The 22,459-nt window shown below is 47.2% G+C and overlaps 1 protein-coding gene across 2 annotated transcripts in view; it reads left to right on the top strand.

The window, feature by feature from the left end:
• Nucleotides 1–22,051, top strand: part of LOC106572540 (muscle, skeletal, receptor tyrosine kinase) — a 71,644-nt gene extending 49,593 nt beyond the window's left edge. Inside the window, exons 13-19 of one of the 2 annotated variants that reach the window (XM_045694217.1) lie at nt 2,063–2,222; nt 3,286–3,469; nt 7,053–7,247; nt 15,872–16,020; nt 16,796–17,055; nt 18,213–18,299; nt 19,091–22,051. In XM_045694217.1, coding sequence (XP_045550173.1) covers nt 2,063–2,222; nt 3,286–3,469; nt 7,053–7,247; nt 15,872–16,020; nt 16,796–17,055; nt 18,213–18,299; nt 19,091–19,681 — 1,626 coding nt within the window. In that variant the 3' untranslated portion in view covers nt 19,682–22,051. Of the gene's footprint in view, nt 1–2,062; nt 2,223–3,285; nt 3,470–7,052; nt 7,248–15,871; nt 16,021–16,795; nt 17,056–18,212; nt 18,730–19,090 lie in introns of both variants that reach the window. The other variant, XM_045694218.1, reaches the window with a different exon arrangement.
• The last annotated feature ends 408 nt before the right edge of the window (nt 22,052–22,459 follow it).

Raw genomic sequence — 22,459 nt, 5'->3', positions numbered from 1 at the left:
CTATACCACCCACCTGGTAGTGTGGTGGATGGGACTACCAGCTCTCTGTAACCTAGGGGGCAACCAGTGGGTCCATCTCCTCTATACCACCCACCTGGTAGTGTGGTGGATGGGACTACCAGCTCTCTGTAACCTAGAGGGCAACCAGTGGGTCCATCTCCTCTATACCATGTTTCTTGTGGGATGAAAACGTCTGTATTTCTGATTTCTTTGGTGAAGTCCAGGTTCCTGCTCTTTAGGCCAAAAGCAGATGACCTCAGGCCTTGGATAGTCCAGGATAAGATAGTGAAGGTTTTGTGTTCCATAAAGTGTCCAATGTTGTTAGTCGTGTGGTTTGGCATGAGACCAGTAAGTGTGAGCAGAGCCTGCTGAGCATCTGGTACATGCATTGGCTTGGGCTAGTGTAAGAGTGGGGGTTGGGGCTGTTGGCCTGCTCACGGCCTGGGCGTATGTGTGACTTTCATGTTGATGCCCTCTTTGCGGGAGTGGGGGGCATGGGGTGGGCAGGAGGGGCATAGATCTGATCTGAGGGGGCCTAAATGGGGTATGGGCATGGTTGACTTGGGGTGGGTGTTGATTGGGTTGGGGTGTGGATGTGGCTGGTGGTGTTGTGGTCTGGATGTAGGTCCTCTCAGCGTGGGTCCTCTATGTGTAGGTCCTCTATGTGTGGGTCCTCTCAGCGTGGGTCCTCTATGTGTGGGGCCTGCTATGTGTGGGTCCTCTCAGCGTGGGTCCTCTATGTGTGGGTCCTCTCAGCGTGGGTCCTCTATGTGTAGGTCCTCTATGTGTGGGTCCTCTCAGCGTGGGTCCTCTATGTGTGGGTCCTCTCAGCGTGGGTCCTCTATGTGTAGGTCATCTATGTGTGGGTCCTCTCAGCGTGGGTCCTCTATGTGTGGGTCCTCTCAGCGTGGGTCCTCTATGTGTGGGTCCTCGCGGCGTGGGTCCTCTAGGCGTAGGTCCGGGGGGGGTCCTCTATGCGTAGGTCCGGGGGGTCCTCTATGTGTAGGTCCGGAGGGGGGGGCTCTATGTGTAGGTCCGGGGGGGTCCTCTATGTGTAGGTCCAGGGGGGTCCTCTATGTGTAGGTCCGGGGGGGTCCTCTATGTGTAGGTCCAGGGGGGGTCCTCTATGTGTAGGTCCAGGGGGGTCCTCTATGTGTAGGTCCAGGGGGGGTCCTCTATGTGTAGGTCCAGGGGGGGTCCTCTATGTGTAGGTCCAGGGGGAGGGTCCTCTATGTGTAGGTCCAGGGGGAGGGTCCTCTATGTGTAGGTCCAGGGGGGGGTCCTCTATGTGTAGGTCCTCTATGTGTAGGTCCAGGGGGGTCCTCTATGTGTAGGTCCAGGGGGGGTCCTCTATGTGTAGGTCCGGGGGGTCCTCTATGTGTAGGTCCGGGGGGGTCCTCTATGTGTAGGTCCTCTATGTGTAGGTCCAGGGGGGGTCCTCTATGTGTAGGTCCAGGGGGGTCCTCTATGTGTAGGTCCAGGGGGGTCCTCTATGTGTAGGTCCAGGGGGGGCCTCTATGTGTAGGTCCGGGGGGGCCTCTATGTGTAGGTCCAGGGGGGTCCTCTATGTGTAGGTCCAGGGGGGGGTCCTCTATGCGTAGGTCCAGGGGGGGTCCTCTATGTGTAGGTCCTCTCGGCGTGGGTCCTCTATGTGTGGGTCCTCTATGTGTAGGTCCGGGGGGTCGTTGCGGGTGTCTGTGGCTCCCTTTAGGGTTCGGGCGAAGGTGGGCACTGCTGCTTTGTAGAGGTGGACCTGGTTGTAAAGGCTGTTCAAGTCCAGGGTGGAGTGGTGGGCCAGGTAGACATTTGGTTTTGAGTCACAGTCACAGGAAGTACTTGCATTTAACTTATCATTCAGTCCTTATAAATACAAATATTTCATTGTAATATTTTTTCTTTCTTTTCTGTATATCTTGGAAATAAGAATCTTTGGTAGTAGGAATCCTTCCCGGTGATTTTGTCCAAAATCAGGTTGTAGGTTTGAAGTTTTGATTTGGAGTGAAGGTTATGTTGAATAATGCGGGAGATCATCTGCTCATCTCTCTCTCTCTCTCTGTCTCAGGGTCCCCACCTGCACCATCTCAGTGTGGATGTATTATCAGAGCTGAGGAACGCACAGAGCTCGTGCCGGAACCCCGGAGGAGAGAATGAGAAGCCCTGGTGTTATACAACCAACCCCAACATCCGCTGGGAATACTGCAACATTCCCAAATGTGGAGAAGGTACACTCTTAGAAAGAAAAAGGTGCTATCTAGAACCTCAAAGGGTTCTTCGATTGTCCCCATAGGAGAACCCTTGGAAGAACAATTTTTGGTTCCAAGTAGAACCCTATTGGGTTCCATGTAGAACCCTTTCCCCAGACGTTTCTACATGGAACCCAAAATAGTTATACCTGGAACCAAAAAGGGTTCTGCCTCTAATGAAAAAAGGGTTCTCCAATTTTTGGAACCCTTTATTCTAAGAGTGTAGGAATACTGCAGCCTTCCCAAATATGATTTCCATAAGGCTTGGAGATCTGATCAGGAAGACTATGGGCCCTAGCTACAGTGCATGGCTAGGGCCCAGCTGTTTTTCCTGTTCGGGTCTTGAGAAAAAGGGCAATTATTGAGCTACTAATTCAGGTAAGATCCATCTTGTGATGACAGTCTTGACTCTCTGTCCCTGCAGTAGTAGTGAAGACTGTTGACTCTCTGTCCCTCAGTAGTAGTGAAGACTGTTGACTCTCTGTCCCTCAGTAGTAGTGAAGACTGTTGACTCTCTGTCCCTCAGTAGTAGTGAAGACTGTTGACTCTCTGTCCCTCAGTAGTAGTGAAGACTGTTGACTCTCTGTCCCTCAGTAGTAGTGAAGACTGTTGACTCTCTGTCCCTCAGTAGTAGTGAAGACTGTTGACTCTCTGTCCCTGCAGTATTAGTGAAGACTGTTGACTCTCTGTCCCTCAGTAGTAGTGAAGACTGTTGACTCTCTGTCCCTCAGTAGTAGTGAAGACTGTTGACTCTCTGTCCCTGCAGTATTAGTGAAGACTGTTGACTCTCTGTCCCTGCAGTAGTAGTGAAGACTGTTGACTCTCTGTCCCTCAGTAGTAGTGAAGACTGTTGACTCTCTGTCCCTCAGTAGTAGTGAAGACTGTTGACTCTCTGTCCCTCAGTATTAGTGAAGACTGTTGACTCTCTGTCCCTCAGTAGTAGTGAAGACTGTTGACTCTCTGTCCCTGCAGTAGTAGTGAAGACTGTTGACTCTCTGTCCCTGCAGTAGTAGTGAAGACTGTTGACTCTCTGTCCCTGCAGTGGTAGTGAAGACGGAGTCATCGTTCCCTCGCCAGAATCCACCCCTCCTCCCTCCCTCCGTCTCTCCGGCCAACTCTATGATCATCATCATCTGTCTACTAGCAGCCTTCGCAGCCATAGCCTTCCTCACCATCATCATCATCATGTGCAAGAGGAGGAGGAAGACATGGAAGAACCACAAGACGTACGCTGGGTTATGTCAGCCAATATAGTAGAAGACATTCTGCAGACATTTTTACAACAGTTAGTAATAGTTAGTAACACTGTTAGTAACACTGTTAGTTATACAGTTAGTAACACAGTTAGTTATACAGTTAGTAACATGGTTAGTAACACAGTAACATGGTTAGTTATACAGTTAGTAACATGGTAAGTTATACAGTTAGTAACATGGTTAGTTATGCAGTTAGTAACATGGTTAGTTATACAGTTAGTAACATGGTTAGTAACATGGTTAGTTATACAGTTAGTAACACAGTAACACAGTTAGTTATTCAGTTAGTAACATGGTTAGTTATACAGTTAGTAACATGGTTAGTAACATGGTTAGTTATACAGTTAGTAACATGGTTAGTAACATGGTTAGTTATACAGTTAGTAACATGGTTAGTAACATGGTTAGTTATACAGTTAGTAACACAGTTAGTTATACAGTTAGTAACACAGTAACACGGTTAGTTATACAGTTAGTAACACAGTAACACTGTTAGTTATACAGTTAGTAACACAGTAACATGGTTAGTTATACAGTTAGTAACATGGTTAGTAACATGGTTAGTTATACAGTTAGTAACACTGTTAGTTATACAGTTAGTAACACAGTAACACAGTTAGTTATACAGTTAGTAACACAGTAACACTGTTAGTTATACAGTTAGTAACACAGTAACATGGTTAGTTATACAGTTAGTAACATGGTTAGTAACATGGTTAGTTATACAGTTAGTAACATGGTTAGTAACATGGTTAGTAACATGGTTAGTTATACAGTTAGTAACATGGTTAGTAACATGGTTAGTTATACAGTTAGTAACATGGTTAGTAACATGGTTAGTTATACAGTTAGTAACATGGTTAGTAACATGGTTAGTAACATAGTTAGTTATACAGTTAGTAACACTGTTAGTTATACAGTTAGTAACACAGTAACACAGTTAGTAACACAGTAACACTAACTGTATACGTTTGAGTGCATGTGTGGCACTATATAAATGTGTTTGATACAAATGTGCGTTTGAATGCGAGTGTGTGTATATGCATGTGTACATGCACCTGCACGGCATCAACCTCAGACAAACAGGCATTGGATGTTACAGCGTTCCCTCAGCGTTATTCAAACATACTTTTCTTTTGTTTATTTTGATTTATTATATGACTTGTTAAGCACATTTTTACTTCTGAACTTAATTAGACTTGCCATAACAACGGGGTTGAATACTTATTGATTCAAGACATTTCAGCTTATAATCTTTTATTCATTTGTAAACATCTCTATAAACATAATTCCACTTTGATTGTGTGTAGGCAGGTGTCCAAAAATTGCTCAGAGAAAAATATTTAGTTTAATAAATTAGAAAATAAAGAAATTGTAAAAGATAGGGGTCAAAATTATTAGAACCCCTGTTTCCAATCCTCCAGAACCCTCCCCAAGCTTACAATTGGCTCATTCATCCCCCTACCTCTCTCCTGTAACTATTCCCCAGGTCGTTGCTGTAAATGAGAATGTGTTCTCAGTCAATTTACTTGGTAAAATAACGGATAAATAAAATGTATAAAAAAAAATTAAAAAATTATTGCATTCATCTTCAGATAGCTAGGTGTAACAACCACATATTGCAGGCATAGTTAGTACATTTTTCCTCAATAATATAGCTATCAGTAGAGTCCGAGCTAGAAAGGGGGGAGTCGAGGTGAGGAAGAGGATTCAGGGGGTAGGGCTTCAGCTTCAGGGGGTAGGGACTCTGCTGTCCGAGCTTCAGGAGGCAGGGACTCTGCTGTCCGAGCTTCAGGAGGCAGGGACTCTGCTGTCCGAGCTTCAGGGTGCAGGGACTCTGCTGTCCGAGCTTCAGGAGGCAGGGACTCTGCTGTCCGAGCTTCAGGGGGCAGGGACTCTGCTGTCCGAGCTTCAGGGGGCAGGGACTCTGCTGTCCGAGCTTCAGGGGGCAGGGACTCTGCTGTCCGAGCTTCAGGGGGCAGGGACTCTGCTGTCCGAGCTTCAGGGGGCAGGGACTCTGCTCTCCGAGCTTTAGGGGGTAGGGACTCTGCTGTCCCAGCTTCAGGGGGCAGGGACTCTGCTGCCCGAGCTTCAGGGTGCAGGGACTCTGCTGTCCGAGCTTCAGGAGGCAGGGACTCTGCTGTCCGAGCTTCAGGGGGCAGGGACTCTGCTGTCCGAGCTTCAGGGGGCAGGGACTCTGCTCTCCGAGCTTTAGGGGGTAGGGACTCTGCTGTCCCAGCTTCAGGGGGCAGGGACTCTGCTGCCCGAGCTTTAGGGGGTAGGGACTCTGCTGTCCCAGCTTCAGGGGGCAGGGACTCTGCTGCCCGAGCTTCAGGGGGTAGGGACTCTGCTGCCCGAGCTTCAGGGGGTAGGGACTCTGCTGTCCGAGCTTCAGGGGGTAGGGACTCTGCTGTCCGAGCTTCAGGGGCAGGGACTCTGCTGTCCGAGCTTCAGGGGGTAGGGACTCTGCTGTCCGAGCTTCAGGGGTAGGGACTCTGCTGTCCGAGCTTCAGGGGCAGGGACTCTGCTGTCCGAGCTTCAGGGGGTAGGGACTCTGCTGTCCGAGCTTCAGGGGGTAGGGACTCTGCTGTCCCAGCTTCAGGGGGCAGGGACTCTGCTGTCCGAGCTTCAGGGGGTAGGGACTCTGCTGTCCGAGCTTCAGGGGGTAGGGACTCTGCTGTCCGAGCTTCAGGGGCTTTTTCTAAAATGTTTTATGAGATTGGAGGACACATTGGGAGGGATCTTAGACCATTCCTCCATACAGAATCTTTCCAGATCCTTGATTTCCTTCATCTGAACTTATGGACTACCCTCCTCAGTTCAAGCCACAGGTTTTCAATGGGGTTGAAGACTGAGATGGCCATTGCAAAATGATGATTTTGTGGTCAATTAACCATTTTTGTGTCCATTTTTATTAGTGCTTGGGCTTATTGTCTTGCTGGAAAATCCACTTGCTGCCAAGTTTCAGCCTCCTGGCAGAGGCAACCAGGATTTTGGGCTAAAATGTCCTTGTGCTTAGTAAATTTCATGATGCCGTTGACAACAAAGTAAACATTTTGCCATCTTAGTCCCCGGACCCCATTAAAAACCTGTGGTTTGAATTGAAGAGGACAGTCCACAAGAGCAGGAGAGGGTGTATTGAAAACAGGGGTGACAATAATTTTGACCCCCATCTTTTTTAGATTTTATTTTATTACTTGATAAACAAAATCATAATTTCCCAATCTTTTGAGCATGCAATATCGCTCAGCATTTTTTAATGTTTAATTTAGACAGTCCCCCCCCCCCCCTCATCTTTATCAAAGGTGCCAATAATTCTGGACCTCACTGTATATGGTGTTGTCAAACATTGGAGACCATTGGTCAGAGTTGACACTGGGTGTATCCCAAACGGTACCCTGTTCCCTATATAGTGCACTATTGTTGACCAGAGCCCTGTGGGTAGCCCTGTTCTAAATTATTGCACTATAAAGAGAATAAAGTGTAATTTGGGAAGCAGTCACTACAATAACCTACCTCTCTCTCTCTCTCTCTCGCTCTCCATCTCTCTCAGAGCCATGGAGACCCCCACCCTGACTGCCTTACCCTCTGAGAGTCTGCTGCTGGACCGCCTCCACCCCAACCCCATGTACCAGCGCCTGCCCCTACTGCTTAACTCCAAGCTGCTGGCTCTAGAGTATCCCAGGAACAACATTGAGTATGTCAGGGACATCGGAGAGGGGGCCTTCGGACGGGTCTTCCAGGCCAGGTGAGACTCTCATTAGATTATATTGTATTACATGTACCAAGCAATTCTCTGACTCTCTGTTGACTACCTCAAATCAAATTTTATTGGTCACATACACGTGTTTAGCAGACGTTATTGCGGGTGTAGCAAAATGCTTGTGTTTCTAGCTCCAACAGTGCAGAAATATCTAACAATTCACAACAATACACAAACCTAAAAGAATGGAATTAAAGAATATATAAATATTTGGATGAGAAATGATGGAGTGGCAGACTAAAATACAGTAGAATAGAGTACAGCATATTCATAGATGAGTAAAGCAGTATGTAAACATTATTAAAGTGACCAGTGATTCTATGTATGTAGGGCAGCAGCCTCTAAAGTATAGGGCTGCGTAACCGGGTGGAAGCCAGCTAGTGATGGCTGTTTAACAGTCTGATGGCCTTGAGATAGAAGCTGTTTTTCAGTCTCTCGGTCCCAATTTTGATGTACCTGTACTGACCTCGCCTTCTGGATGATAGCGGGGTGAACAGGGCAGTGGCTCGGGTGGTTGCTGTCCTTGATCTTTTTGGTCTTCCTGTGACATTGGGGGCTATAGGTGTCCTGGAGGGCAGGTAGTTTGCCCCCGGTGATGCGTTGGGCAGACCGCACCACCCTCTGGAGAGCCCTGCGGTTGCGGGCGGTGCAGTTGCCGTAACAAGGGGGATACAGCCAGACAGGAAACTCTCAATTGTGCATCTGTAAAAGTGTGTGAGGGTTTTAGGTGCCAAGCTGTTCTGCCTTCTTTACCACACTGTCTGTGTGGGTGGACCATTTAAGATCTCGGTGATGTGTACGCCGAAGAGCTTGGAGCTTTTCAGCTGCTCCACTGCGGTCGATGTGGATAGGAGCGTGCTCCCTCTGCTGTTTCCTGAAGTCCATGATCAGCCCTCACCTCCTTCCTGTAGGTTGTCCCGTCATTGTTGATCAGGCCTACTACTGTTGTTTCTTCTGCAAATTGATGATTGCGTGGCCATGCAGTCATGGGTGAACAGGGAGTACAGGAGGGGGCTGAGCACACATCCTTGTGGGGCCCCTGTGTTGAGGATCAGCGAAGTGGAGGTGTTGTTTCCTACCTTCAACACCTGGGGGCGGCCCATCAGGAAGTCCAGGACCCAATTGCACAGGGCGGGTTTCAGACCCAGGGCCCCGAGTTTAATGATGAGCTATAGTCAATGAACAGCATTCTTACATCGGTATTCCCCTTGTCCAGATGGGATAGGGCAGTGTGCAGTGCGATGGCGATTGCATTGTCTGTGGATCTATTGGGGTGGTAAGCAAATTGAAGTGGGTCTAGGGTGTTAGGTAAGGTAGAGGTGATATAATCCTTATCTAGCCTCTCAAAACACTTTATGATGACAGAAGTGAGTGCTATGGGGCGATAGACACTTAGTTCAGTTACCTTTGCTTTCTTGGGTACAGGAACAATGGTGGACATCTTGTAGCAAGTGGGGACAGCAGACTGGGATAGGGAGAGATTGAATATGTCCGTAAACACTCCAGCCAACTGGTCTGCGCATGCTCTGAGGACGCGGCTAGGAATGTCGTCTGGGCCGGCAGTCTTGCGAGGGTTAACATGCTTAAAATGCCTTATGTCGGCCACGGAGAAGGAGAGCCCACAGTCCTTGGTAGCGGGCTGCTTCAGTGGCACTGTGTAATCCTCAAAGCGGGTGAAGAAGGTGTTTAGCTTGTCCGGAAGCAAGACCTCGGTGTCTGCGACGTGTCTGGTTTTGCCTTTGTAGTCCGTGATTGTCTATAGACCCTGCCACATACGTCTCTCGTGTCTGAGCCATTGAATTGTGACTCCACTTTGCCTCTTTGCTGACATTTTGCCTGTTTGATTGCCTTACGGAGGGAATAACTACACTGTTTGTATTCTGCCATATTCTCAGTCACCTTGCCATGGTTAAATGTGGTGGTTTGCGCTTTCAGTTTTGCACGAATAAACCTTGGTATGACCTTCTTAAAACAATTCCACCTGTTAGCTTAGTAGAACCTATTTTCCCCGGCGTAGACAGGGCTTAGACTGGAGTTAAAAGTCTTATTCGAACATTCAGTGTCAGTGTAGTAGGAAGTTATGAAAAAACATACAAATTAACTACAATTTACATTCTCAGAGCGTTAATAAAACCTCCAGGAAAACGTTCAAGGAACCAGAGTAAAACGTTCTTCGAACCTCCCTGCAAACTAAAAATAATGGTTCCCAGTACAAGCAAAATGTTCACTTCCATTATCAGAACTTTAAAAAAAACGTTCAGTTTTACCAGTAAGGAAATGTATGGCTTTATTCCCAGAACCAATGGAAAACCAAAAACATTAGTTCCGAAAAATTTCAAGGAACCAAATGTGCTAGCTGGGTAGATTACATTACATGTAGCAAGATCCCCCAACAAGGACCTTCTCTCAGGTTGTTATATCATGAGTCTGCATTGTTCAGTTTCTACAGGTTGCTTTGTCAGAGACTGTAGTGTTCAGTTTCTACAGGTTGCTGTGTCAGAGACTGTAGTGTTCAGTTTCTACAGGTTGCTGTGTCAGAGTCTATAATTAACCACACATCAGTCTGATGTGGTGGTGGTGGTGGAGGAGGAAGAGGATATGGTGGAGTAGGATGATGTGTGGGTGGTGGAGGAAGAGGATGTGGTGGTGGTGGAGGAGGAGGAGAATATGGTGGAGGAGGAAGAGGATATGGTGGAGTAGGATGATGTGTGGGTGGTGGAGGAAGAGGATGTGGTGGAGCAGGAAGAGGATATGGTGGAGTAGGATGATGTGTGGGTGGAGGAGGAAGAGGATATGGTGGAGGAGGAGGAGGATGTGGTGGTGGTGGAGGAGGATGTGTGGGTGGTGGAGGAAGAGGATGTGGTGGAGGAGGAGGAGGATGTGGGTGGTGGAGGAAGAGGATGTGGTGGAGGAGGAGGAGGATGTGGTGGTGGTGGAGGAGGATGTGTGGGTGGTGGAGGAAGAGGATGTGGTGGTGGTGGAGGAAGAGGATATGGTGGAGGAGGAAGAGGATGTGGTGGAGGAGGATGATGTGGTGGTGGAGGAGGAGGAAGAGGATGTGGTGGAGGAGGATGATGTGTGGGTGGAGGAGGAGGAAGAGGATATGGTGGAGGAGGAGGAGGATGTGGTGGTGGTGGTGAAGGAGGAGGGAGGAAGCGGAGGAGGAGGGAGGAAGAGGAGTGAATGTCTGCTCTAGGAGAGGCTGTAGAAGAGAGGAAGAGACAATAGCACTCATAGTACATCACATGGTGTTGATATTTTGTGGTCAATAACTCAGCCTACTACAATGAACAGGATGTATGAACACGGAGGCTACTACCAATAACTCCTACATCTGCCTTGATGATGTCTTCCTTAAATCGGAAAAAGGCCTGGATTCAAACTAACACTCTACAATGAACTTTTAAAGGCAATTATATTTGAGTCAACATCCACAACTTTTTAAACAAATGAGATCTCTGTGAACATCGCGAAAGTGGCTTTAAAAGTGAAGTGGCACATTTTGCTATGTTTGAATCCCAGACATAATAATTTGTTGAAAAGCAGAAAGTGGCCTTTGGGTGGTTTCAGGGCAGCAGAATGTGGCTTCAGGGCAGCAGAATGTGGTCTTTGGGTGGTTTCAGGGCAGCAGAATGTGGTCTTTGGGCGGTTTCAGGGCAGCAGAATGTGGTCTTTGGGTGGCTTCAGGGCAGCAGAATGTGGTCTTTGGGTGGTTTCAGGGCAGCAGAATGTGGTCTTTGGGTGGTTTCAGGGCAGCAGAATGTGGTCTTTGGGTGGTTTCAGGGCAGCAGAATGTGGTCTTTGGGTGGCTTCAGGGCAGCAGAATGTGGTCTTTGGGTGGTTTCAGGGCAGCAGAATGTGGTCTTTGGGTGGTTTCAGGGCAGCAGAATGTGGTCTTTGGGTGGTTTCAGGGCAGCAGAATGTGGTCTTTGGGTGGCTTCAGGGCAGCAGAATGTGGTCTTTGGGTGGTTTCAGGGCAGCAGAATGTGGTCTTTGGGTGGTTTCAGGGCAGCAGAATGTGGTCTTTGGGTGGCTTCAGGGCAGCAGAATGTGGTCTTTGGGTGGTTTCAGGGCAGCAGAATGTGGTCTTTGGGTGGTTTCAGGGCAGCAGAATGTGGTCTTTGGGTGGCTTCAGGGCAGCAGAATGTGGTCTTTGGGTGGTTTCAGGGCAGCAGAATGTGGCTTCAGGGCAGCAGAATGTGGTCTTTGGGTGGCTTCAGGGCAGCAGAATGTGGTCTTTGGGTGGTTTCAGGGCAGCAGAATGTGGTCTTTGGGTGGTTTCAGGGCAGCAGAATGTGGTCTTTGGGTGGCTTCAGGGCAGCAGAATGTGGTCTTTGGGTGGTTTCAGGGCAGCAGAATGTGGTCTTTGGGTGGTTTCAGGGCAGCAGAATGTGGTCTTTGGGTGGCTTCAGGGCAGCAGAATGTGGTCTTTGGGTGGCTTCAGGGCAGCAGAATGTGGTCTTTGGGTGGCTTCAGGGCAGCAGAATGTGGTCTTTGGGTGGTTTCAGGGCAGCAGAATGTGGTCTTTGGGTGGCTTCAGGGCAGCAGAATGTGGTCTTTGGGTGGTTTCAGGGCAGCAGAATGTGGCTTCAGGGCAGCAGAATGTGGTCTTTGGGTGGCTTCAGGGCAGCAGAATGTGGTCTTTGGGTGGTTTCAGGGCAGCAGAATGTGGTCTTTGGGTGGTTTCAGGGCAGCAGAATGTGGCTTCAGGGCAGCAGAATGTGGACTTTGGGTGGCTTCAGGGCAGCAGAATGTGGTCTTTGGGTGGTTTCAGGGCAGCAGAATGTGGTCTTTGGGTGGTTTCAGGGCAGCAGAATGTGGTCTTTGGGTGGTTTCAGGGCAGCAGAATGTGGTCTTTGGGTGGTTTCAGGGCAGCAGAATGTGGTCTTTGGGTGGTTTCAGGGCAGCAGAATGTGGCTTCAGGGCAGCAGAATGTGGTCTTTGGGTGGTTTCAGGGCAGCAGAATGTGGTCTTTGGGTGGTTTCAGGGCAGCAGAATGTGGTCTTTGGGTGGTTTCAGGGCAGCAGAATGTGGTCTTTGGGTGGCTTCAGGGCAGCAGAATGTGGTCTTTGGGTGGTTTCAGGGCAGCAGAATGTGGCTTCAGGGCAGCAGAATGTGGTCTTTGGGTGGCTTCAGGGCAGCAGAATGTGGTCTTTGGGTGGTTTCAGGGCAGCAGAATGTGGTCTTTGGGTGGCTTCAGGGCAGCAGAATGTGGTCTTTGGGTGGTTTCAGGGCAGCAGAATGTGGCCTTTGGGTGGTTTCAGGGCAGCAGAATGTGGTCTTTGGGTGGTTTCAGGGCAGCAGAATGTGGTCTTTGGGTGGTTTCAGGGCAGCAGAATGTGGTCTTTGGGTGGTTTCAGGGCAGCAGAATGTGGTCTTTGGGTGGTTTCAGGGCAGCAGAATGTGGTCTTTGGTGGCTTCAGGGCAGCAGAATGTGGTCTTTGGGTGGTTTCAGACTGTGTGCCCTCAGGCCCCTAGTCCACCACTACCACATATATATGCTGTACAAAATCATAACCGCCATCAATAAAAGACAGTACAGTGCAGCCGTCTTCATCGACCTGGCCAAGGCTTTCAACTCTGTCAATCACCGTATTCTTATCGGTAGACTCATCAGCCTTGGTTTCTCAAATGACTGCCTCGCCTGGTTCACCAACTACTTCTCAGATAGAGTTCAGTGTGTCAAATCGGAGGGCCTGTTGTCCGGGCCTCTGTTAGTCTCTATGGGGGTGCCACAGGGTTCAATTCTCAGGCCGACTCTTTTCTCTGTATATATCAACGATGTCGCTCTTGCTGCGGGTGATTCCTTGATCCACCTCTACGCAGACGACACGATTCTGTATACATCTGGCCCTTCTTTGGACACTGTGTTAACAATCCTCCAAATGAGCTTCAATGCCATACAACACTCCTTCCGTGGCCTACAACTGCTCTTAAACGCTAGTAAAACTAAATGCATGCTCTTCAACCGATCGCTGCGCGCAATTGCCTGCCTGAATAGCATCTCTACTCTGGACGGTTCTGACTTAGAATATGTGGACAACTACAAATACCTAGGTGTCTGGCTAGACTGTAAACTCTCCTTCCAGACTCATATTAAACATCTCCAATCCAAAATTAAATCCAGAATCGGCTTCCTATTTTGCAACAGAGCCTCCTTCACTCACGCTGCCAAACATACCCTCGTAAAACTGACTATCCTACCGATCTTTGACTTCAGCGATGTCATTTACAAAATAGCCTCCAACACTCTACTCAGCAAACTGAATGCAGTCTATCACAGTGCCATCCGTTTTGTCACCAAAGCCCCATATACCGTCCACCACTGCAACCTGTATGCTCTCGTCAGCTGGCCCTCGCTACATATTTGTCGCCAGAACCACTGGCTCCAGGTCATCAGTAGAATGAGTTCTTTAGAGGTTCCAGGGTTCCAGAGCACCTTTAGCTTGAGAGGATCTACAGTCTTAGAAAAAAGGGTTCCAAAAGGGTTCTTTGACTGTCCCCATAGAATAACCGTTTTTGGTTCCAGATAGAATACCTATTTTGAGTTCCATGGAGAACCCTCTGTGGAAAGGGTTCTACATGGAACCCAAAATTGTTATACATGGAACCAAAAAGGGTTCTTCAAAGGGTTCTCCTATGGGGACACCAAATAACCCCTTTTGGTTCTAGATAGCTCCTTTTTTCCCAAGAGGGTAGCTACTTATCTCATGTAATCCCCTGGGCAGCATATAACATTCCTCCTGTACATGGAGACTCCTGGGAACAACAGCTAGCCAACAACTAGCCTAGTGTAGCGTGGGACAGAAGTATAAATAAATATATAAGCCCACATCACACCCTCATGATGACACCTCCTTCCAAAACCCCTTTACAATCCCCAGACCCTCCCTCTTCTCTCCTCTCCCCTCCTAACCCAGCCCAAAATAGAGCAGACAGGGACTGGATATCAGCTGCATCAGATCATGGGTCTGATGTGACACTTCCCTCCCTTTAGCCTCCTCAGTGGGTCAGCAGAGACTGTCAGCAGAGAGAGACTGGTAAAACAGATATTCGTAACCCCTTCAAAGAGATGCTGCTTCACAAATGACAACCTATTTCTATAGGGCACTACTTTTGACCAGAGTCCTATGGGTTCCATTTGGGACACAGACAGAGAGAGCGCTGTTGACTGTATCCAGGAACACTCAGGAGACAACAGAGGAAGTGGGGCTGAAATGAAATGGCACGAAAACTAACTATGGCCAAGCTGATTTCTTTGGTCTAGCTTCCTGAACGGCTGCCATTACGGGTCAACTGTACACATGCACACATACTATAAAGTCATTCCCATAACGGATCCATCATGGCAGGCTGATTAGGCCGACTCCCATGTTAAACCATGCTACTGAATCCCAGGTCAGCACCCCAGAGGATCCATCATGGCAGGCTGATTAGGCTGACTCCCATGTTAAACCATGCTACTGAATCCCAGGTCAGCACCCCAGAGGATCCATCATGGCAGGCTGATTAGGCCGACTCCCATGTTAAACCATGCTACTGAATCCCAGGTCAGCACCCCAGAGGATCCATCATGGCAGGCTGATTAGGCCGACTCCCATGTTAAACCATGCTACTGTATCCCAGGTCAGCACCCCAGACCCCCAGAGGATCCATCATGGCAGGCTGATTAGGCCGACTCCCATGTTAAACCATGCTACTGTATCCCAGGTCAGCACCCCAGAGGATCCATCATGGCAGGCTGATTAGGCTGACTCCCATGTTAAACCATGCTACTGAATCCCAGGTCAGCACCTGGGTGGTTCAGTATCCCAGACACCCAGAGCATCACGAGTCCTTCAGCACGTAGCAGTGATGGATTAGGAGTCCTTCAGCACGTAGCCGTGATGGATTAGGAGTCCTTCAGCATGTAGCCGTGATGGATTAGGTTCAGGAGTCCTCCAGCACGTAGCAGTGATGGATTAGGAGTCCTTCAGCACGTAGCAGTGATGGATTAGGAGTCCTTCAGCACGTAGCAGTGATGGATTAGGTTCAGGAGTCCTTCAGCACGTAGCCGTGATGGATTAGGTTCAGGAGTCCTTCAACATGTAGCAGTGATGGATTAGGCTCAGGAGTCCTTCAACATGTAGCCGTGATGGATTAGGTTCAGGAGTCCTTCAGCACGTAGCCGTGATGGATTAGGTTCAGGAGTCCTTCAGCACGTAGCCGTGATGGATTAGGTTCAGGAGTCCTTCAGCACGTAGCCGTGATGGATTAGGTTCAGGAGTCCTCCAGCACGTAGCCGTGATGGATTAGGTTCAGGAGTCCTTCAGCATGTAGCCATGATGGATTAGGTTCAGGAGTCCTTCAGCACGTAGCCGTGATGGATTAGGAGTCCTTCAGCACGTAGCCGTGATGGATTAGGAGTCCTTCAGCACGTAGCCGTGATGGATTAGGTTCAGGAGTCCTTCAACACGTAGCCATGATGGATTAGGTTCAGGAGTCCTTCAGCACGTAGCCGTGATGGATTAGGTTCAGGAGTCCTTCAGCACGTAGCCGTGATGGATTAGGATTAGTATCTATATGAGGTGATTACTTTGTATATCTGTTATTATTGTGTTGTTCCTCAGAGCCCCAGGTCTCCAGCCCATTAAGCCCTTCACCATGGTGGCAGTGAAGATGCTGAAGGAAGAAGCATCTGCTGACATGCAGAACGACTTCCAGAGAGAAGCCGCTCTGATGGCTGAGTTTGACCACCCCAACATAGTGAGGCTACTAGGTGAGTTAGTTTGACCACCCCAACATAGTCAGGCTGCTAGGTGAGTTAGTTAGTTAGTTAGTTAGTTTGACCACCCCAACATAGTCAGGTTACTAGGTGAGTTAGTTAGGTTCACCACCCCAACATAGTCAGGCTACTAGGTGAGTTAGTTAGTTAGTTAGACCACCCCAACATAGTCAGGTTACTAGGTGAGTTAGTTAGTTTGACCACCCCAACATAGTCAGGCTGCTAGGTGAGTTAGTTAGTTTGACCACCCCAACATAGTCAGGCTACTAGGTGAGTTAGTTAGTTTGACCACCCCAACATAGTCAGGCTACTAGGTGAGTTAGTTAGTTTGACCACCCCAACATAGTCAGGCTACTAGGTGAGTTAGTTAGTTTGACCACCCCAACATAGTCAGGCTACTAGGTGAGTTAGTTAGTTTGACCACCCCAACATAGTCAGGCTACTAGGTTAGTTAGTTTGGCCACCCCAACATAGTCAGGCTGCTAGGTGAGTTAGTTAGTTTGACCACCCCAACATAGTGAGGCTACTAGGTGAGTTAGTTAGTTTGGGGGTGACCCTTTATGTGCGCTGTAGGATAGGGACAAGTCATGCATGTCATCCCGGTCCCCAGAAACCAGTGTCACCAGATTAATTCCATAGTCGCAGTGACGCTGTAGTTATTCTGCTAACACACTATGTTTACATCAGAAAGGACAGAGGTCGCAAAGTATTTGGTTTGTATGCTATGAGGCAACACTAGCGTATGCGTGAGCATGTTCTCTCCTCCCAGGTGTGTGTGCGGTGGGGAAGCCCATGTGTCTGATGTTTGAGTACATGTCTTACGGAGACCTGAACGAGTACCTGCGTCGCCGTAGCCCCACCCAGCAACACAGCCTGAGCCAGGCCAGCCTATCAGGACGCAGCTTCTCCTCCGAACTGGAGTTGGGGCCACTGTGCTGCGAAGAACAGCTGTTCATATCCAAGCAGGTGCAACGAAATGTGGTACATACAGTACCAGTCAAAAGTTTGGACACACCTACTCATTCAAAGGTTTTTCACTATTTTTTATTTTCTACATTGTGGAATAGTAGTGAAGACATCACAACTATGAAATAACATATGAAATCATGTAGTAACCAAAAAAGTTTTAAACAAATCAAAATAGATTTTAGATTCTAAGTAGCCACCCTTTGCACAATCTTGGCATTCTCTCAACCAGCGAATTTGGGCTGTTACTTGAATTTGGGCTGCAATCTGAAGTGTACTTAAATCTAATGAACGCATCCTCTGCAGCAGAGGTAACTCTGGGTCTTCCTTTCCTGTGGCGATCCTCATGAGAGACAGATTCATCATAGCGCTTGATGGTTTTTGCGACTGCACTTGAAGAAACTTCATGTGATAATGATGGACTGTCGTTTCTCTTTGCTTATTTGAGCTGTTCTTGTCATAATATGGACTTGGTCTTTTACCAAATTGGGCTGTCTTCTGAATACCACCTCTACCTTGTCACAACACACCTGATTGGCTCAAACACATTAAGAAGGAAAGATATACCACAAATTAACAAGGCACACCTGTTAATTGAAATGCATTCCAGGTGACTACCTCATGAAGCTGGTTGAGAGAATGCCAAGCGTGTGCAAAGCTGTCATCAAGGCACAGGGTGGCTACTTTGAAGAATCTCAAGAATAAAATATATTTTGATTTGTTTAACACTTTTTCTGTTACTACATGTGTTATTTCATAGTTCTGATGTCTTCACTGAAATTCTACAATGTAGAAAATAGTAAAAATAAAGAAAAACCCTTGAATGAGTAGGTGTCCAAACTTTTTACTGGTACTGAAAATATTACATTTTTTCTTTTAATTCAACATTACAATACAGACAATAGAAATGTTAATATTGTTAGCATTTCCCATAGAAAAACATGACACACTTAGCTGCCATGCTAACAGACAGTGTTAGGCTAATAGTAGGGAACTGTTAGCATTTCCCATATAAAAACATGTCAAACTTAGCCGCGATGCTTATACTAGATTACCAACAAAAACAGTTATTACTAAGACAGGAAACTTTTAGGATTTCCCATAGGATAACAAGAGACATTTAGCCGTCAAGCTAACACTAGCTGGGCATGTACAGTTATATATTTTCATGATGGCTAACGCTACCAAGCTAACTCTTGGTTTCCCATCCTCTTCGCCAGGTGGCGGCGGGCATGGCGTACCTGTCAGAACGGAAGTTCGTCCACCGCGACCTGGCCACCCGGAACTGCCTCGTAGGAGAGGAGATGGTGGTTAAGATCGCCGACTTCGGTTTATCCAGAAACATTTACTCTGCTGACTACTACAAGGCCAATGAGAACGATGCTATCCCCATCCGTTGGATGCCCCCAGAGTCCATATTCTACAACCGTTACACCACAGAGTCGGACGTGTGGGCCTACGGGGTCCTTCTCTGGGAGATCTTCTCCCACGGCATGCAACCGTACTACGGCATGGCCCATGAAGAGGTTATCTACTACGTTAGAGACGGCCACATCTTGGCCTGCCCTGAGAACTGTCCTGTAGAGCTGTTCAATCTGATGAGACTGTGTTGGAGCGGGCACCCTACGGACAGACCAGGCTTCAGTAGTATCCACCGCATCCTGGAAAGGATTCATGAGCAGACGCTGAGACCGGCCATGCCGACGCCGGAGTTAAAACCATCTTCATCCACTCTACCAACCCCAGAGTTATCCACCCTGCCATACCTGGAGTTAAGACCCACTTTATCCATCCTGCCAACCTTGCCTGCCCTACCTAACCTATCTCCCTTTTCCCCCCACCCTGCCCTGTGCCCTGTGCCCGGGGCCGGAGCCGGAGCCAATTGATTGATACGACAAGCTGCCAGGCATTTACTCAAATGTACAGTCATTAGTGATTTTAATAGATCCTGTCCCTCCCCAGAGGTAAGATCTCTGGATCCTGTCTCGTCTCAGACTCACATAATGTTTGTCAGGACAGGGGGCATCATTGTTCATATCCACGGAAGTTCGTCCACCGCGACCTGGCCACCCGGAACTGCCTCGTAGGAGAGGAGATGGTGGTTAAGATCGCCGACTTCGGTTTATCCAGAAACATTTACTCTGCTGACTACTACAAGGCCAATGAGAACGATGCTATCCCCATCCGTTGGATGCCCCCAGAGTCCATATTCTACAACCGTTACACCACAGAGTCGGACGTGTGGGCCTACGGGGTCCTTCTCTGGGAGATCTTCTCCCACGGCATGCAACCGTACTACGGCATGGCCCATGAAGAGGTTATCTACTACGTTAGAGACGGCCACATCTTGGCCTGCCCTGAGAACTGTCCTGTAGAGCTGTTCAATCTGATGAGACTGTGTTGGAGCGGGCACCCTACGGACAGACCAGGCTTCAGTAGTATCCACCGCATCCTGGAAAGGATTCATGAGCAGACGCTGAGACCGGCCATGCCGACGCCGGAGTTAAAACCATCTTCATCCACTCTACCAACCCCAGAGTTAAGACCCACTCTATCCACCCTGCCATACCTGGAGTTAAGACCCACTTTATCCATCCTGCCAACCTTGCCTGCCCTACCTAACCTATCTCCCTTTTCCCCCCACCCTGCCCTGTGCCCTGTGCCCGGGGCCGGAGCCGGAGCCAATTGATTGATACGACAAGCTGCCAGGCATTTACTCAAATGTACAGTCATTAGTGATTTTAATAGATCCTGTCCCTCCCCAGAGGTAAGATCTCTGGATCCTGTCTCGTCTCAGACTCACATAATGTTTGTCAGGACAGGGGGCATCATTGTTCATATCCACTGATTCATGGTGAAGAAGATCAGCGATGGTAGACGGTAATGTTGTTGGTCAGGACAGGGGCAGCAGACTGATGAAATGACATGAACTAAGTGTACTGCCAAGACAACTGGATATTTAGGAGAGGCTGATATCGGAGTGGACGTCGTGATTACGAGCTGTTAATCCTCCACTGCTATCCCTCAAACTGACATCTGCTTCACTGCTTCAAACTGGTTCACTTCTGTTTCAAAACTAATTCACTGGTTCACCTCTCCCATGCCTGGAAACAATATTTTAGAAACAACCACCTGATAAAGTCCAAGAGACGGAGCTGCAGCTGAACCGAGAACGTGTAATTAATCCACATGGAACAAGAGACAGAGCTGCAGCTGAACCGAGAACGTGTTATTAATCCACATGGAACAAGAGACAGAGCTTCAGCTGAACAGAGAACGTGTTATTAATCCACATGGAACAAGAGACAGAGCTGCAGCTGAACCGAGAACGTGTTAATCCACATGTAACTCATTGCCCATACTCTATATAAACGTGAATGTTTCTAGTGTGAAGCAAGCCATGGGAATATTCACCCATTCATCTGCCACATCTGCGAGCTGAAAGATGACTAGAAGGGAATAATTAGAGGCAGATTACAGAGGTTAGAGAGCTAATGTACAGTCAATTCATTCAGTACTTAACTAGTTCAGTCAATTCATTAAGTACTTAACTAGTACAGTCAATTCATTCAGTACTTAACTAGTACAGTCAATTCATTCAGTACTTAACTAGTACAGTCAATTCATTCAGTACTTAACTAGTACAGTCAATTCATTCAGTACTTAACTAGTACATCATTGAAACATACTGACAATATGCCATCAAATAGGCTCAGCATATTCCAACACCAACACATATTTACTGTAGTTTTAGCTTGTTGTTTTTTGCTATTCCACTTTCGGGCATTCTCATTATGTTGTACTATTGGTCCTTTTTTTAATCTTGTATACTTTATCGACATAGCACCTTTAGATAGAATGATTCTTATAGACTTGAGCACAGCTTTCTGTGGGAGACTGTTGACTGGGTAGTGATCATTCTAGGTTAACAACGGTCCGTTTGAAATGCATTGCAACAAATGTCTTCTAATAAGCTGTTTGAATTCTAAATGTGAATTTCTGGAGATTTGTTGGGTGTTGTGGTGTTGAGTTGGATATTGATTTGTGAAGAGTGTCAATTATTATTTTAAGATAAATTAAACGTGTGTGATCATCAGCACAACATGGATTTATATGATCAATTAACTAAAATGTTTTAAACCACTTGTGAACTTTTTCAAAATGTGTGGTTTGATACTGATGGTTTAAATAGAAACGTTTTTTTTTTGCTCATCTCACATAAATAACGACCTGTAAGCTCATGTAGTGTAGACCCATCAACCCTTTACTAGCAGCATAAAGAACCCTTATTTCTGTGACTGTATGTCCCAAATGGTATGTTATTCCCTACATTAGTGCACTGAATAGGGAATGAGGTGTAATTTGATTCCCTACATTAGTGCACTGAATAGGGAATGAGGTGTAATTTGATTCCCTACATTAGTGCACTGAATAGGGAATGAGGTGTAATTTGATTCCCTACATTAGTGCACTGAATAGGGAATGAGGTGTAATTTGATTCCCTACATTAGTGCACTGAATAGGGAATGAGGTGTAATTTGATTCCCTACATTAGTGCACTGAATAGGGAATGAGGTGTAATTTGATTCCCTACATTAGTGCACTGAATATGGAATGAGGTGTAATTTCATTCCCTACATTAGTGCACTGAATAGGGAATGAGGTGTAATTTGATTCCCTACATTAGTGCACTGAATAGGGAATGAGGTGTAATTTGATTCCCTACATTAGTGCACTGAATAGGGAATGAGGTGTAATTTGATTCCCTACATTAGTGCACTGAATAGGGAATGAGGTGTAATTTGATTCCCTACATTAGTGCACTGAATAGGGAATGAGGTGTAATTTGATTCCCTACATTAGTGCACTGAATAGGGAATGAGGTGTAATTTGATTCCCTACATTAGTGCACTGAATAGGGAATGAGGTGTAATTTGATTCCCTAGTAAATCATAATTGTTGTATTGGTCAACATGTTTGTTACAGATCTTGTAAGATAGATGGCACTGTTTCACCACAATCACCCTCAGTTCAATAAACGTTTGGTCCATAAAGAAAAGTCGAGGGCACATAATTGTTCCAGCATGTGCTCTTTCTCTGAAGTGAACATAGACAACGTCGACACGATAGAGCACTTTACCAAACCGACACACAGGATTCACCACCTCCACCACACAAACCAACATAAATGTTTCTCTAATGATTTTGTCAGTTTGCATAAAAACTGGCTTCAGAAAGTGAAGAAAAAGGCAACATGCTCAACCATAAGGATTCACTAATTTACTGGTCCTCCCTTCCACTGTTCCCAGCCTTCCTCCACCCCTCCTACCCTCCCCTCTACCCAATTAGTACATTTCAATTCAAGGGGCTTTATTGACATGGGAAACATACGCTAACATTGCCAAAGCAAGTGAAGGAGAAAATAAACAAAAGTGAAATAAAACAATAAACATTACACTTCCAAAAG

The sequence above is a fragment of the Salmo salar genome, chromosome ssa01 (genome assembly GCF_905237065.1).
Source record: "Salmo salar chromosome ssa01, Ssal_v3.1, whole genome shotgun sequence".
Taxonomy (NCBI): Eukaryota; Metazoa; Chordata; class Actinopteri; order Salmoniformes; family Salmonidae; genus Salmo; species Salmo salar.
Note: the sequence above shows the minus strand (reverse complement) of the source record. Positions and strands in the feature narration are given on the sequence as shown.